We start from the raw sequence: 16802 nt of genomic DNA, 5'->3' as shown, positions 1-16802 counted from the left end.
TTTTAGTCCCATGATATTATTTAATTTTTCTCATATAAATTATGACACTCTTACAAAAAACTTCAATAATGCTTATTGAAACCATATAACTATCATAAATAACATGTGACAATCCACCTGTTTCTCTAGTGATTGTATTTATGTTAACGTCTTTAACTTGAAATCTTGAATCCACCTCTTTATAACAACGTACCCAGTGTATTCTCATAAGTGGGGTCTACGGAAAATAAGGTACGCAGACCTTGCCTTTACCTCAGAGGGGCAGCTTCCGATAAACCCTCAACTCAAGAAAACGTTTTATGAAGAAAAAAAAGTACAAGATTCTGCCTCTTTGACATTACATAATCATACACTTGGATATTATACTGATGCTTTGGACTTTATAGGCCCATAAAAGCAAGAATACTGAGTAAGTTGGAAGGAAAAAAAGTAAAAAGAAACTCAAGCTAAAGGGTATTTCTCATCAAGCCCATAAAATGGGACTTCCCTCTTTCAAAGATACTGAAGCCGAAGAGTCCGAGGGGGCAACCCGAGATGGCAAGAGGTCACAATTTGAATCGTAATGCCACGAGTCACGACTACTGTGCAATTAAGTCATTTCTATTCTCTATACTTACCAAGTGGAAGGGAAAAATGGTTGATGCAAAGAAAGCATTTCACGGACACTCATCAAGATTAATCTTTCCAGCCTTCCTTACTAGACCGTCGTGAGGAGATAATTTTAGAAGAGAGTGAAGGAGTGACTGGCAAGGATGGTGCTTTGGGTGCCTCCTCGTCGTCCCAATTGTCATCCCAGTTATTGTCCCATCCATCAGTTGAGAGCGTTTCTACCTTTCCGCCACTGGAAACTGGTAAAGCATTGTCCAGTTTTTGATACGTGTGGCCATTGCTTACTAGAAGCCTCCGCTTGATGTACGACAAGATTGTAGCTACTAATGCAATTGCAACCAAACACATTATTCCAAAGGATGGGAGAACATAATTGAACTGAGATGTTTTATCAGCGTTGTCAATCAGACCCCTGAAATCAAGTGAACATTGACCGTCTCCTGCCTTCAGAATGATGATGTTGTCATTTCCTCCATTCCCTATAGAAACCTTCATCTGCATCAGGAGCAAGCATCACAACTTTGTGTTAAAAATAGTAAAACACTTGCAAAATTAAGACTTGAAATATTAATCTTTGCCAGAACACTTCAGAAATCACCATTTACTAGCTTTTCAAACAGTTCTTTTTAAGTGATGAATCCTCTTGATGAGAAAATTACATAGTTTTAAATTCCCAAGTTCTTATCAGGCATCAACAAAAGGTGGTCGACTCTCAAATAAACGGGATATATCCATGTGACATTGGTATGTGACCAATACTCATGAACTGTCTATAATGCTACCTTATTTAGTCAACTTTGAAAGGAATGCAAAACAGAAAAATTGGTCAAGGAATGTTTCATCTGATAGTAATTAAGGAGATCCCTCGGGCAGATGAATAATACACAGATTTAGTCACTCTTCTCCATTGTTCAGATCAGCGGACCAGTCTGCATATTTTATGCCCTTTAAGAACCTCAGAATAAAATGGCATCAAACCATATGTCTGAGCAGCAGCAGTGTTGCGCAGATATCAACAAGCTTGATGATAAAACAGCTCATTAACCTTTAATTACTCCTCGAGTGAAACAAGAAGCCATAATCACTCCTGGACTTTTATTATCATTTCAAAATGTGATATACCTGAGAAACACTCACTGAAGAAAATGTATTTGTTACAGCTTACAACTGAAAATGATATATCTACTTCAGCAAAATCCCATTCATGCAAACAACACAAAGAATGACAACACAAGAAGTATTGATAAAGGGCAGTGCACCAAACTCATAAGCTGTAGCTACCTAAAGGCTAAAACTTAGATAAACCATCAAAAGGTTTCTAACATATCCCAGACATACCTCAACTTAAAATTGCTAGCAGACTACCAAGATATCATCATACTGATTCATCATCAGAAATACTTTCTCAGAGGTCCATAAAGTTCATATTGGTTATACATAATTAATATCATAACATGGTTGAATTGACAGAGGCGCTCAATTTTCCAGATTGGTCCGGGAAGGAGGGGGGGTTGTTTCTCGATTGCGGCTGTAGTTAAACTCTGCCATCTTTTTCTACTTAAAACGAAAGACAGCACTTAAAGGAAGGGGTAAACCATAGCTACAATTGATGTCACTATTATTTGAGAGGAAAAGGAGCAAATGAGCAATCATAATCTTTTCCCCAAGACAAATCATGATTATACTATGGGTAACCATCTGGAGGACATCGATACCGTGGAAAGAAATATTGCCTGAAATCTCTGTTTTTGGTGCAGTTAAGCTTAGGGTTTAAAGTAGGGAAGGTTTACATTCAAGGTGGCCACCTATTCATCAAAGATAACCATTTAAAGAGACTGGTAAGTCTTTTCCATCTATTAAGATAACCAGAACCTCCATTTCCTCACTTAGTTCTACATTCTTTCCAATAGTGGGTGCTAGATAAAGTAAGAACTTGATTAAAGTTCTAAAATGAGATAAGGCAAATCATAATTATACTATTAGCAAATCCATTTTGAGAACATCAATGCTGGGGAAAGAGCTATATCCTCAAAAAGTCAAAATCTCTCGGCTTTCAGGGCATTTAAGCTCAATGGGGTTTCAAGTAGGGAAGCTCGACATTCAAGGTGGCCACCTATTCATCAGATTTAATTCAGAATGCTCTAAGATACTGCTAGAAAAGTATTATTACCTTCTTGTTTTCCTTCCCTTGGAGTTCAATCTCGTTATGCTCCAGTTTTACAAACTTAGGAGCCATAATAGAAATGCTGGCAGTGTCTTGTCCCTTGTTCTGAACCAAAAGTGAGAGGTCTGGCGATTCTGCAAGGCAAAGCAACAGGTTATTACTCCAACTGAATTGGCATGACTTAACGAGAAAAATGAATAATCCATCTGATTACAAGATAGACACTTCCACCTGGAGAATATCCTACTTATGGTACACTATACTGACAGGAACACTTTGAGCCATTCGCTAAAGACATGTATCACGAGCACACATCATACAGATGAAGCAGCACCTATTTTATTTTGGAGGCGCCAAGTTACATGTTTAATATCGTACAAGAGCTGATGCAATAGTTTCCAGCGCATGATAAATGCTGATGCATGAAAGTCCACTTAACTCTACCTATTTTGACAGTGGATTTCCATGGCCTACCCCAACTTCTTTTGGACTTGATGCAAGGAGAAGGAGTAATAGATGTGAATAGAATAACTAGTCACTATTCTTTTACAGATAGGGGACGAAAGCAGTGCCTGCGGTGACCTTGCCCTTTGAGACAAAGTTGACAAATTGATAAAACTCCAATTAGTTTCCGTTTTCCGTGATAACTCCCGCACATCAAAGAATGTTCTCAAGCTAGATATGAAACTGTAAATTCAAAGAAGGATAATGTTCCATTTCCCTCTCCAAAACTACTAATAGGAATATTTCACTGACACAGTTTATGTGAAGTAACCAGCCATGGAAGTTGTCTATCATTACAATCTCTAAATTTAGTACTGAAACTAGACTTCTACAATAACTGATCATACTGACTAACAGGAGCAGAACAAAATCAATTTTTGGGATAGGAAGTAGGGGAAAAATAATATAACTATAGTTATCAGGAGAGAGTGATACTAATTCCTATTTGAAGATTATTGCACAAGAATTGAGTATTAAAGACAAAGATATGCAGGCAGCCTAAAAATAAGAAAGAAATTTCAAAATACACTTGAAGGTGTAAATAAAATATTCAATGCCAATTCAATAAATGAACTTAAAGGCTGCCTCCGGTCCTCCAGCACAGAGCACTTTCTGATTTTGAGTCATGAACATATTTTTAAGAACATTCAAAGTTTACAAGTAACTTCAAATACATATTTAATGACATATAAAAGGATAAATTTGGATCACTTAATCAGCTATAGGAAAATATGGCAAAAGTATTTATTGCCAATTTGCCATAATGTACAGACAAACCACAACTTCTTTGTTGATAAAAATATGAAAGGAAGCAAATATATCTATAAATGGAAAATCTGAAGGACCACACACGTACCATTTCCCGGAACTCTTAGACATGCAACCAATGCCTTTTCCTCTATTGTGCAACTATAAGATGAATCACATTCTTCTCCATGAAAGCTCTCCTTTCTTGCAGGCAATATCTCCTCTCTAGACTGAATTCCATCAGGAAGAACCTTTCCCTTCTCCTCCAGCTTCCCAGAACTACTATTGTTTGCTTTCTCTTGCTGTTCAGCTTCTTTTACATCCTCTTTCCTGTCATCTCTCTCGGAACCCCTATCGTCTCCTTTCTTCTCCCCTTCACCTTCTTTCAACCCTCCTCTCTCATCACCCCTTTTCACATTACTATCATCTAACTTGTTCTTCCCCACAACATTCACCAACTCACCAATACTTTCACTACTATTATTCATTTTCCTCCGATCCCCAGCTTCCTTTGACCTCATTCCGCTATTCGAACTATCATTTTCTAATTGAACATCCTTTTTCCTATTCGTAACTATTGGATCTAATTTCTCATTCACACTACTATTACTACTCAAGATCACTCCATCTACACCTGTTTTTTCAGCTCCATTGATCTAACACACAAATAAACAATCAATATGATACTTAAAATTGATCAAATGGGTTTTGCTTAAAACACAAAAATCAATTCTCTTTCTACCTATTAATTACCTCTAAATCAGCAGCAGCAGCAGCAGCAACGTAAGCAATGAGTAAAGCTATAATTACTCGACGAGTATAAATTATATGCATCTTTTTATAGAACAATAAGCTCCTTCAAACTACAAAAATCGAAATTTTTTTTTGAGTATACTGGGCAAACATGAACAGATTTGTACGTTAAAAAATTGAAAAAATTAGCAGAATCGAAAGCGCTTACTTATATGATTGGTGACTAAATTTGTGCATTTGAAATTGGGGAAGCCATAATGATGAGAAAGAGAGAAATCTAGGGTTTTGATTCCACCATTAGCAGATATTTTTATTTTTTTTATGAAAAGTGACAGAAAATAATGCAACTTGCAAAGAACTGGTTCATTTGCTTTGAAATTTTGAATAGTCTTGTACTTGACTATTTTGACGTTTTAATAATTTAAACAAAATTTTGATGTTTCGGTCGCGCATCTCGACTGACTTCACAAAAGCTACGATAAATGAGAAAAATTATTTAATATATTTTGTCTCTATAGAATTTTAAATTTGAGAGTTTATAATTCTTGACCCACTATATTAGTTATATATCCATTAATATGCATTTAATCAAACATTATACCATTCCATATGAAATTTTATGCTTAAATTAATTATACTAATTCAATCAACAAAATGACACTTAAAAAGTTAGATCATGTGCAACACAAACAAGTTATCAATATTTTGGAGTTTATTTTTAACTTGAACAATAATTTTAGAATATGCTTAGCTTGCTAAAAAGGAAATACAACTCAAAATAAATGGTGTTTCTCAACACATTTATAATCGCAATTCTGAATTCGTATGTTATCTTTGTTATATTTAAATATATGTAAATCGCATTTCATATAATATATTTTTGAATTCTCGCAAAAATTCACCCTAGTAAATAGATTTTGTCAAAATTGCACATATGAAGGGGGTGGGTGGGGGTTGTGGATTGGGCCTTGGATTTTGAACTCAATATATTTGCACAACCAAAATTCCTTTGGGCCTTGCTTTATGCAAAAAGCCTTTACATGAAAAGCCCAATTACTCATTAAGGGATGAGATAAACTTGGGCTTTTTCCTTATTGAAAGACTTTGAGGCCCATTTGGGTAATGACTAAATATTTGCTAATACAAGTTTGACAATTGACTATGTTCGCGTTTATTTATGACATGAAATAACTCGCATATGCAAATGTTGAACTTAGGAAAAATTAAATTACAAGTAAAATCGGAATACTAGCTTTCACTCACACAATATTTGGCTATTACAATCTTCTTTAATGAAGTTCACGTCCATCATAATGACTTTACTTAGACTTAACTTCCGTACTCATTTTAAAGCCTAACTAATTGAGATTTATGCAGGAAGTCTCATGTTAAGGGTACAAAACTAAGTCTTCATTGATTCCAAGACAATTTCTACATACAATTTTAGGTCTATTTTGTCCCTTTTTAATGTCTTCACCATAAATTAGTGCTTTTATAGGTCGATGCAAGATATGTCAAATTATCTAGACATTTTTTTCTCATTTTATCCCAAACATTTGCTACTTAAATGTCTGGAGATTATGTGCTACAGGAAAAAATAGAATAAAGATATAAACGCTAATTTTGAAATTAATTTTTCATTTTTATCTTACAAGCGCGCGCACACAATTAAAAAAAAAAAACAAGAATATGAAAATCTAACGAGATTGGAATTTTTTACTGTTGACTTTTGGACCATTTCTATACTACAAAAAATAATTTCCCCTTCCAAAACTTTTTTCTATTTATAGAATTCAAAACTTTTTCTTCCAAGAAAAACGATATACTACTCCCGTCTACTTTTAATTGTCATAATTTTCTTTTTTAGAGTCAATCGATAATAATTTTAACTAACATTTTAATGCATTTTTTCATCATATTGATATGCAAAAAAAATGGAACTTATAGTACTTTTCGTATACTTTTTAAATATCTATTTTTTCTGTTTAAAATATTAAATTAATATAATCTAATTTAACTTTGAAAATTAGTCATATTAACTTTCGAAAAGCGGAATGTGATAATTAAAAGTGGACAGAGAGAGAGTATATTGTAGAAATTATTTTTGAGTATAACACAATTATGATTAATCTAAATAAAATAAAAAATTCAGAACAAATTCTAACATCAATTCACCAAGTTTGGACTTAATTAATGGCTTAGTGTGTAAAGTTGAATCATAACACAATTGTGATTAATCTAAATAAAATAAAAAATTCAGAACAAATTCTAACATCAATTCACCAAGTTTGGACTTAATTAATGGCTTAGTGTATAAAGTTGAATTTAGCTTACCCTAGTCATAGGGTTCTTATTTTACAGAATATGGTTAGGCTTTAATACTGCTAATTAATAGACAATGACTTTGATTAATTAAGATTATAATGAAGTTGTCAAATTATAACGGGATTGAGCAATATCGTTCATTTAAACACAATTTAAGAAAGAAATACAATTGTTAAAATACCTTTTGTTCTTCACTAAATAATTTTTCATCCAAAATATGAAAATTCTGAAAAAGTTTCCCCAATATTTCCAAGGACGGATCTAGATAGACAGATTTACGTGAACTCACTAGCTTTATCTTAATTTTTTATATGTATATAAAAAAGTACATAAAATATGAATAAATATCTGATTATGAACCTTGTTATCATTAATTTAAATTATACAAATTTATAAAATTTAAATTCTGAATCTCCATTGATAGATACCTCCCTTCATTTTATATCTTAACCTGTCCCATGCATTTATAATAACTAAAAAATCAGTATTAGTTCAAGCAATTAATACTAAGAGAAATGAGTAAGCACTATATAGTTCACTTTAAATAGTATTTATCAATTATTGAATGAGGTTCACTAATAATTTTAATTTGGTAGGCCGAAAAAAGTCTAAAAATTGATAAGAAATCAAACTAAACAAAGTCGGTACCTATCTAAAAAGTCTAGAAAAATTATGAAATATTTTGTCAAACCGACTATCATGGACTTGCTCCAAATTATGTCTTTTTTAAAAATTTAAAATTATTTTAAAATAGACAGCTCATCTTCTACATGAAAAATAGTGACCTTCTTGATTGGACATTTCTACAAAAAAAAAAAAAAAAAAAAGCATTCATATTATTGCCATTATATTCCAAATTCTTATGAATTATTCTATCGACGAGCTATTCATTCTGACCTGTCTTTTTACATAGTAAGATACGTTTAGGTTTTTCTTTTCGCCTTTTCAATTAGAACCATCAACATACTTATATAGGGAGACAATTTATTTTAAAAAAAGTTATATACTAGTACTATAACCTAGCAAGGCCAAACCCTAATTGTGTGAGAAGTTCCTACCCTAATAGTTATTCATGTTTAGTTATATATCATTCATGTTATAAGTATTACATTAGTAAGAATATAAGTCAAATTTTTTTTTTACCTGAGCTTAAATTATTGATTTAGAACTTTATATATAGCTAGAATCTTCTTCAAAGACGTGAATACAAATAAAATATCTTTCGAATAAGTTTTCATAATGAGGCAGTCTTCGTAATAGAAGAAACATTTAACAACAATATAGTGTATTACATCGCTCCCCTTTAATTTCTTATTAGAATTAAACTAATTTATTCTATTCACAATTTTTTCGTAAATGATTTATTAAAACGTTTTTAGTTAACTTATGCATACTGATACTGTAATTCTTTTATACTATCAACATTTTTACCCATTATAATATGTTTTATATATATATATATATATATATATATATATATATATATATATATATATATATATATATACTTTAATTATTTTATACAGTAATTAGTTAGGATTATCTCATACACATGCTGTTACCAAAGCAAGGTGATTTTTATGGAATTTTCAACTATTCTTTTTTAGAAAAAATTTACAACTATTAAGTTGGTAAAAAAATAGGGGGAGGCAAGGCTAGTTTCTGACTTTCCGTAGTTTGCGAAAAAGAAAAAAAAACGTTGTATTTGACTCAAGATGATAAAGAAATAGCTTTATCTATCGATAAACGAACAATGAATTAACGGAGCTCTTCGCATTGCATGTCCATTTTGCATTCATACTAAAGAAAACAACCTTTGAGATTTCGATAAGAGGGGACCTTATCTTGATAAAATTCAATGAACTTCTTATGTTTTATTCTTTATATATATATATTTGATTCTACTCAAAATGATATTTTAATTTAATATTATGTGGACTTTTCTCAACAATTCCTTACCAAAAAAGGAATTAAATAATGCAAAACCAATACAAACCAAAATTAATTTTCTAGGGTATGAGCTGCCTATATTCCAATTGTAACAATTATAGCTATTACACGTTTGCCAAAAATAATTAATAGTAGTAATTAATAAAATTGAATTATTGCTTCAATCATTGAAATTTTTTCCTATAGTTTCGATTTAACAGGTGTCCCTCATTCTTTATAAAAATAATTTTAATTCAACACATCAAGTCTGAAAATAGGTATGTTCTATTATATTTTTTTTTTAAAAAAAAGTTGGTGTGTACATATAGAAATATAAATTATATAAGTATGCATGCAATATTTCATTCAATTTATTTATTTTATCAAGAATCATGAGTGTATATATAAAAAAAACTTTTGCATATTTAAGTTAAGTGTTACTAAGTACCAATATACATATACCTCTTAACTTAAGTTACAACAACAACAAATTCGATATAATTCCAAACAGAGACAGACAAAAATTTCAACTTTATAGGTTCTGAATTTAAGAATAACGACTCTATATGATTATATATAACTGAGTTCTAAATTTAACATTTATATATTTTTAATAAACTTTTTGATACAAATACTCTATTCAAGTTAAAGTTACTTAATTCTACCAAACATGTAATCTAATTTCTAGCTCCGCCGATCCCGTTATTTGAAATGGGTAAAATAAACGTATCAATATTGTTTCAAATATTGAAAATCCCCCTATAATTTTGATTTTACAGGTGTCCCTCATCCCTTTAAAAATAACAATTTTAAACTTTAATACAGCAGAGTCTGAAAACAGGTATGTTGAGTTATTAAAAGATGTTGGCTAGAACCAAGACGCTTTAAATTGTGTATTCATAGAAAATATAAATTATTCTATGCATGCAAATTTTTAATCAATTTATTTCTTTTCTCAACAATCATGAGTATATTCTCATTGTGAAAGCAACAAAAAAAAAAAGACCAAGAGCATTAAAATAATCTTTAGTACGTTTAGATTAAGAGCTCGTTTGGATTGGCTAAAAAAAATGTAGTTTTTAAGTCAAAAATAAAAAGTCAAATTGAAATGACTTTTGAATCAAAAATAATAATAATATGGGAAGACCTACTTTTGGTTTCTGACTTATTTTAAATCATTTTAAACTTATTTTAAGTCATTTTTGAACTTGTCAAACACTTCCTAACTTATTTTGAATTATGTTTTTATATTTGTCAAACACTCTCAAAAGTCTAAACTGACTTGAAAAAATTTTGACCAACTTTTAAGTCAATCAAAACACCTTCTAATATTGCTCTACATAAGGAGTCAAAAAAAGGTTGAAAATTTTTCTTCTACCTATGAAATTTTTCTGAAGAAATTAAAATTATATGAAAAGTATCATAACTTAGTTAAAATAACATAGTTAATGTAATCTCACAAGCTTTTGAGGAAGATGCTATGTACGCTGCTTTATCTATATCTAGAGCCGTCAAATTGGGCTTAGCCCATGGGGCCGGCCCAACCCTACCCGTTATTAGGGTAGGGTTGTAATAGAATTTTTCAAGCCCATTTAAAACTAGGGCTTATAAGCCTGACTCGTATAAGCCCTTGGCCCTTGATGCTTAATCGGGGATGGGACGGGGTCGACCCATGGGCCAAAACTTTTTATTCAAGAGTAATTTACAATAATATCACTAGTATATAATCTAATAATTTGAATACATGCTATGTTGTAATATTATGAATCTTCGTACTCAGATACATGTATCTCGTTATATATGGACTCAAAATTAGGTTAATTTATTTTAGATACACTCTATCAAAGTAAATTTGCATGTATATAGGATACATATACAAATCTCGCGCCCTCGCCTCCCTCCCATCTTGCTTGTCACTCTCTTATCTCACTCGCATATCTGGTATGCGAGATACATGCTAATTACACTAAATTTTTGCTAGTATTATTGAAACAACACCATTGTTTGCCATATTTGATGTGAAAATCTTCTCATTTTCTTAATGTTATAAAATTACAAGTTTGAAAAAAAAAAGGGCTAGCCCGCCCCAGCCCTCGGCCCTTCTAGGGTTGGGTTGGGTTGAGCATTTTTAGGCCCTATCAAATGAAGGGCCAGCCCGCCCTTGCCCTTCAAATTCCTTGGCCCGTGAGGATTTGGCCGGATGGGCTGGGCCGACCCTTTTTGACAGCTCTATGACCATATCTTATTAAGGTGAAGAGATTGTTTATAATATGGACTCTTGGCTCAAGTAAAACATATCCAAAACACAAATACTTAAGTAAAATAAACACAATAGCGAATAAGCTATATATTAAAAACAATTAAGAGAATAAAGTAGCAACGTCGAAATGTACAACAATAGGTAACACTGGTAAAATCGAAGAATAAGACAATTGAAGAGTAATGAAATTAATATCGACAGAGAAACTAGACAATACTCGACTACCTACTTATCTTTATTCTAATCTTCGATCTTTCTTTTCAGGAACATGTCCTCATTAAGTTGCATATATGTCTCTTATCTAATCACCACTTCAATACTTCTTCGACCTGCCTCTACATCTCCTAATACCGAATAATTCATTTTTCTTTTCATTACACAATACAAAAATCTTCTTATGAAATAACCATTTCGTCATAATTAACGTCATCCAATATTTTTCTTTTCAAAAATATAATTAAAAAAATATTTTTTTCTTTGTATTTCAAACCATACACTAGTCGACACGTGTTGATATTTTTCAAGATAAGCATACAATATAATGACGTGTCAATAATCTAAATCAGAACAGGTGTCAGTTGGCCCCACCCTAACTGTAGGACTCATTATCTCCATATGCTGAGTTATTAAAATACGACTAAGTCTATCAAATACTGCCAAAAAATAACTTTTTGAAAATGTCATGCTGTTTTAATTAATTAGACCCCTCACATCATAATCATTTATTGTCTTTAAAAAATATATATTTGAAATTACTAATATTTGAGACGTGTGGATATGATAAATTGTTTTTTAGTTGACAATATGATTTTTATGGCTGGCAAAGGTTAGTACACAACTTTAAGATGGAAGATAAAGTGAAAAAGATACTCCCGTTGACAATATAACTAAAATTCATTAAATTTAATTCATGAATTTATTTTTATAAATAACACCGTAGAGCTAATAATAAAGAAAGGAGGAAGGAAACAATGAGAATTTAACTCATACTTATTTTGTGAAAAGCTTTTGTTAATATCACTAAATAATACTTCTTCTGTTTAAATTTATTTGTATGTTTTTTTGACATGACTCAAAGTTTTAGAAAAGTATAAATGAATCTTTTGATCTTAAATTAAAGAAATGTAGATTATGTTGAAATGTCATTTAATCTTGTCGTCTAAAATAAACTATAAAAGAAAAAATAAGATAAATAAATTGAAAACAAAAAGAGTATTATGCTTGCATGATTGACCTTTTTTCTAATTTAGTCATATAAATTCAATTTATTTTTTTCTCTCTTTTTTTTTGGACCAAGCAACCTAATTAGGAGTCAATTTCAGTCATTATTATAACCATAACCTCTAATTGGATAACATTTACTGCTTTCAAATAATGAAATTAGAGAAAATGAAAGGCAAATTAAATACCAAGTCAAATTCTATGATGAAAAAGGTTAGACTACTTAGACAACTTGCTAGAAATAGTAGAGTCGTGTATTTTATAAACTTCTAAAAATAATATACTCACAAATAAAAAGATTGTGAGACTTAATCAATCAAAATACTATATATAAAAGTTTATTATATATATACACACTAGTGTCATGTCAAAATAAAAAACCTATTTATGAGGTAATAGTTCAAGAAATTTCAATTAGTCAACAACCATAAACCTTTTCAATCGTCAATAAGTTACTATTAGTTAATTATAAGTAAAGTCATCTTTGATCATTGTTTACAAGTCAATACAATCAAAATTCGAATAAGCAACACAATACAAATTTACAATATCTTTACTATTTGTAACTTTTTGAAATGACAGAGTAACCTGTCTCATTGACAAAACTAACTTATATACGCACACACTATAACTAGAACTTGCTTAATCAGCGACAAAGGTAATCTTTTTTAAAATATTTTGTTCAAGTGAGGTCGGAAGTTCAAGACCACCCCTTATAGGATAAAATATCTTATCATTCTCAATAAGATATTTTGAATTCAAATCTTAAAAAATGAAAAATAGATCCTAACTGAGAATATTTCCCTTATAACGAACCTTACACGACGTGAATCTGAATGAATCAAAGCCCTAATGAATACCAAAACACTAGGGGGAACAAATCTTTTCATCTACCTAATTATTCATTACATAAATAATATCTTTCACTATAATATCCTCATAATAAGTAAAGATATTTTAACCAAACTATCCCAAAAGTGAAAAAAAGAAAATCAAAGAATGTGAAATAGTGGGCCTAAAGAGTACGGTTATGTATTGACTTTTTAGGTTGATGAGTTAGGTGTGTATCACATGCAAAAGCTATTTTGGGCCGTTGATAGATGGAATGGGCCCATTTACTACACGAGTCTTGTCTTCTAAAGGCCCCATCATCAATTTTCACCTTTATATATTTAATGCTATTTAGGTCCCACAAATTTTAATTTCAAACTTTTCCCATGATTAACACCATTCACGTCTAGAAAAATTGGTTTACGTAATCATCGAGAGTTTTGCTGAGATGAATGAGATTTTTGTATCTATAATTAGAAGTTTCGGATATGAGTGTTTGTAATAAAGAAACTTTTGATTAAAAAAAAGCGTTTAGATATGAGCGAGATTTTTCTGTTTTAATAAGAGGTGAAATCAGAATTTTAACTTTATAGGTTCCGAATTCTATAACGATAATTTCAAGTGTTAATAACTAAGTTATAAACCTAACATTTGTATATATATAATAAACTTCTTAATACAAATATACTATTTGAGCAAAAGTTATTGAGTTTGGCCGAATCTATACCGAACTTCTACCTACGCCCCTGACTTTAACTAGAGGTTTTAAATTCAAGTTCAAGATATTTTTTAATGAAACACATTTGTTTCTTATATGGATGTGCAAAATTTGAACTAGTTGGAGTAGTGAGTTTTGAGTACCAAATAGATTTGTTTACTCCCTCTTTCTATGGGAATAATCTATTGAGCTTTAAAAGCCATTATGGATTTAAAAAAAAAATACAAATATATTACACTCAAATCTCAAATTAGAAAAGTAGATTAAAGAACAACTAGCTAGTCTATCTTTAGCTCCATTATAGAACAAATCTTTAGCATTAGGTATTATTGATACTTGTTTGGCTAATATTGTACATGTGATTAATATGAATGGTTTCAAATTAATCCTTATTTATATAATTAGTGTGACCCTTGCCCGAATCAAGCATAATGGTTTGTGTATCGAACTATCTTTTTTATGCTCATTTCGAAGAGCAAACTTGACAATTATTAATAATATTGATAAAATTGGATGAATTTGACTTTTGTTGCATAATATAAATGATGCATTTCATATAACAAGTTCCAAGTTTGGTGGAGTTTTGAGATTTAAAAAGTGTTTAGCATATGACTTGTCTTTTCCTTTATTAGTAAGAGGCAACTAATTTCAAAGTTGTCCTTTTAATTTATAGTGATTTTTCCAAATTTAGTTGAACATGCATGGCAAATTAGAGTTTGAAAAATTATAATATTAGAACAAAAAGAGATACTTATAACTTCAGCCATCAAAATCAATTATTTATAATTAGTTTTAAATTCCAATCTTTAGATTTTTTTTTATTTATGCTTCGAAATTTTAATCTTTAGGAGAGACAACAATTAGGGGTGTATCAACCGATATATTCAAATTTTACTAGTCTAACTTTTCTTTTTCTTATCATATTCGCTCGGAATCTAAACTATTCTCAAACCCCATCGCCTAAAATTAGGATTGAAATATGGTGCAAACTTCTAATCATACTAAATCTTATCCCCTTACCTACCTACCTTGCATGCCTTGCACTATTCACTAGCTTATCCCAACCTAAAATATATATATTTTTTAAAATAAATAAATCTTACAACAAAAGATTAAAGTTTTTAAATGGAAAAAAAAAATAGGAAAAGAAAAGAAAGGAAGCAAACTTCTCCTGCCAGAAAAATAGGAAGATAGAAATAAATGAATAAGTGAAGGCGTGGCACAAAAATTAAATGGAAGAAAGCTGTAAGTTGAAAGTTGAAACTAGAAACAAAAGGTTATCCCTCTCTCTCTCTTCTTGTTTTAAGTTGTCATCGGTATTTAGTATTCATATTAGAGCAATTAATTTAAATTTTAGTCGTGAAAGACTCATACAAGAGGAAAGTGCTTGTTAACGAGATTTTTTATATATTCAGAACTCGTACTCAAAATCTCTAATTAAAAATAAAAGAATCTTTATGACTCTATCCATCTCACGATAATCCTAATTGGTAAAGTCTTATCTCTCAACTGTATTGAATGCTAAATAATAAATTCATAAAGTTGCTTTTTGATTTCTCAGCAATTAAGTTAAGTCGATAGAGAGTGACCACTCTTTTTTGTGTTTTAGGTCCACACGGTAATTGCCTTTGGCTAAGTCAAAATTACCCTTTTCACAATGTGAACCCATCCCCAAAACCACCCACCCCACCCCACCAAGTAAAATGATACCCCATAATATTGTTGAAACACTTTTTGAGGTCTAAAAAGTTGAAATTCATAACATAGTGAAACGTGTAATTCACCTTTGATTTTATTTAATTGCATTTGTTCCTTCTTTTAATATCTTAAAAGAATGCAATAACGAGGAAGATCCTAGATTGTATATCCATTGATCAAGTGTTATAAAGAATGGAGCTAAAGGTTGAAGAGGTTTATAAGGTTAAATTTTGTTTACATATATTTAGTAGATGTCGACTTTCTTGGTAAAAATCTTGTCGCAGTTATTGGAAGCAAGCTATTCAACTAAAACAAAAGAAATGATTCACCTTAACCCAGTGTTGGTTGATCATACAGAGCAAGATCCAACACTTGTGATCATAGAAGGCACATAGTTCGAACACTAAATTGAATGTGTGATCAAGACTACACTACACAAATCAAAATTGAAAAAACATTTTTCTTGAATGTTGGTCTACTGGAAACAACCTTTTAAGTTCTACCCAACAAAAATAGGGGTAAGATTATCGTACACCTCATTCTCTCCAGACTACACTTGTGAGAGTATAATAGATATGTTATTGTTGATTAACATTGCACTAAAACCTTATGTTATCTTCCACTTTATTACCATCTCAAAGTCTTCCCAACACTCTCACCGGGGGCGGAGCCACATGGGTGCAAAGGGATTCATCGTGTGTTTACTTCTTTATATTGTGAACGTCTTAACAAAAATTCCGACTCCAACACTCCATCCCCACCCCACCCCCCAAACACACACAAAAATGGAAACAATTTCAAGTAAATTGATCAGTTCACTTTAAACAAAATATGGAACCACTTTACTGACACAATTACTGCAAGGGTAATATAGAGATAGATTACCTAGAGGACTTGGTAGATAAGAGTATAAAGTTGAATCATAAATGCCAACTTTCAAAAATAGAAGAAAAAAAAGAGTTATGGGACCTTAATGTTAAGCAGAATAGATCCTTTTCTCAACAGCTATAAATACAAGCAAAGAGGAAAACCAAAACACAAGT

At 31.0% G+C, this 16802-nt stretch overlaps 1 protein-coding gene across 1 annotated transcript; it reads right to left on the bottom strand.

Moving 5' to 3' along the window:
• Positions 1-353: 353 nt before the first annotated feature.
• LOC125841907 (uncharacterized) lies at positions 354-5136 on the bottom strand. The gene is made up of 5 exons (XM_049521096.1): positions 4986-5136; positions 4778-4887; positions 4134-4680; positions 2780-2907; positions 354-1104 (listed from the first exon to the last, which is right to left on the bottom strand). Exons 2-5 carry the CDS (start codon positions 4856-4858, stop codon positions 676-678), a joined length of 1185 nt encoding a protein of 394 aa, XP_049377053.1. The 5' UTR covers positions 4859-4887; positions 4986-5136; the 3' UTR covers positions 354-675.
• Between the last annotated feature and the right edge of the window lie 11666 nt (positions 5137-16802).

Source organism: Solanum stenotomum, chromosome 10 (assembly GCF_019186545.1).
Source record: "Solanum stenotomum isolate F172 chromosome 10, ASM1918654v1, whole genome shotgun sequence".
Lineage (NCBI taxonomy): Eukaryota > Viridiplantae > Streptophyta > Magnoliopsida > Solanales > Solanaceae > Solanum > Solanum stenotomum.
This window is presented reverse-complemented; position numbering and strand designations above follow the sequence as displayed.

Bases quoted from the DNA above. Each gene is read 5' to 3' on its own strand.
- LOC125841907 (XM_049521096.1), bottom strand. From the start codon at position 4,858: ATGCATATAATTTATACTCGTCGAGTAATTATAGCTTTACTCATTGCT. The intron at 4,681-4,777 runs GTAATTAATAGG...TTTGTGTGTTAG, and splicing joins CTGCTGCTGCTGATTTAGAG to ATCAATGGAGCTGAAAAAAC. The intron at 1,105-2,779 runs GTAATAATACTT...CTCCTGATGCAG, and splicing joins AAGGGAAGGAAAACAAGAAG to ATGAAGGTTTCTATAGGGAA.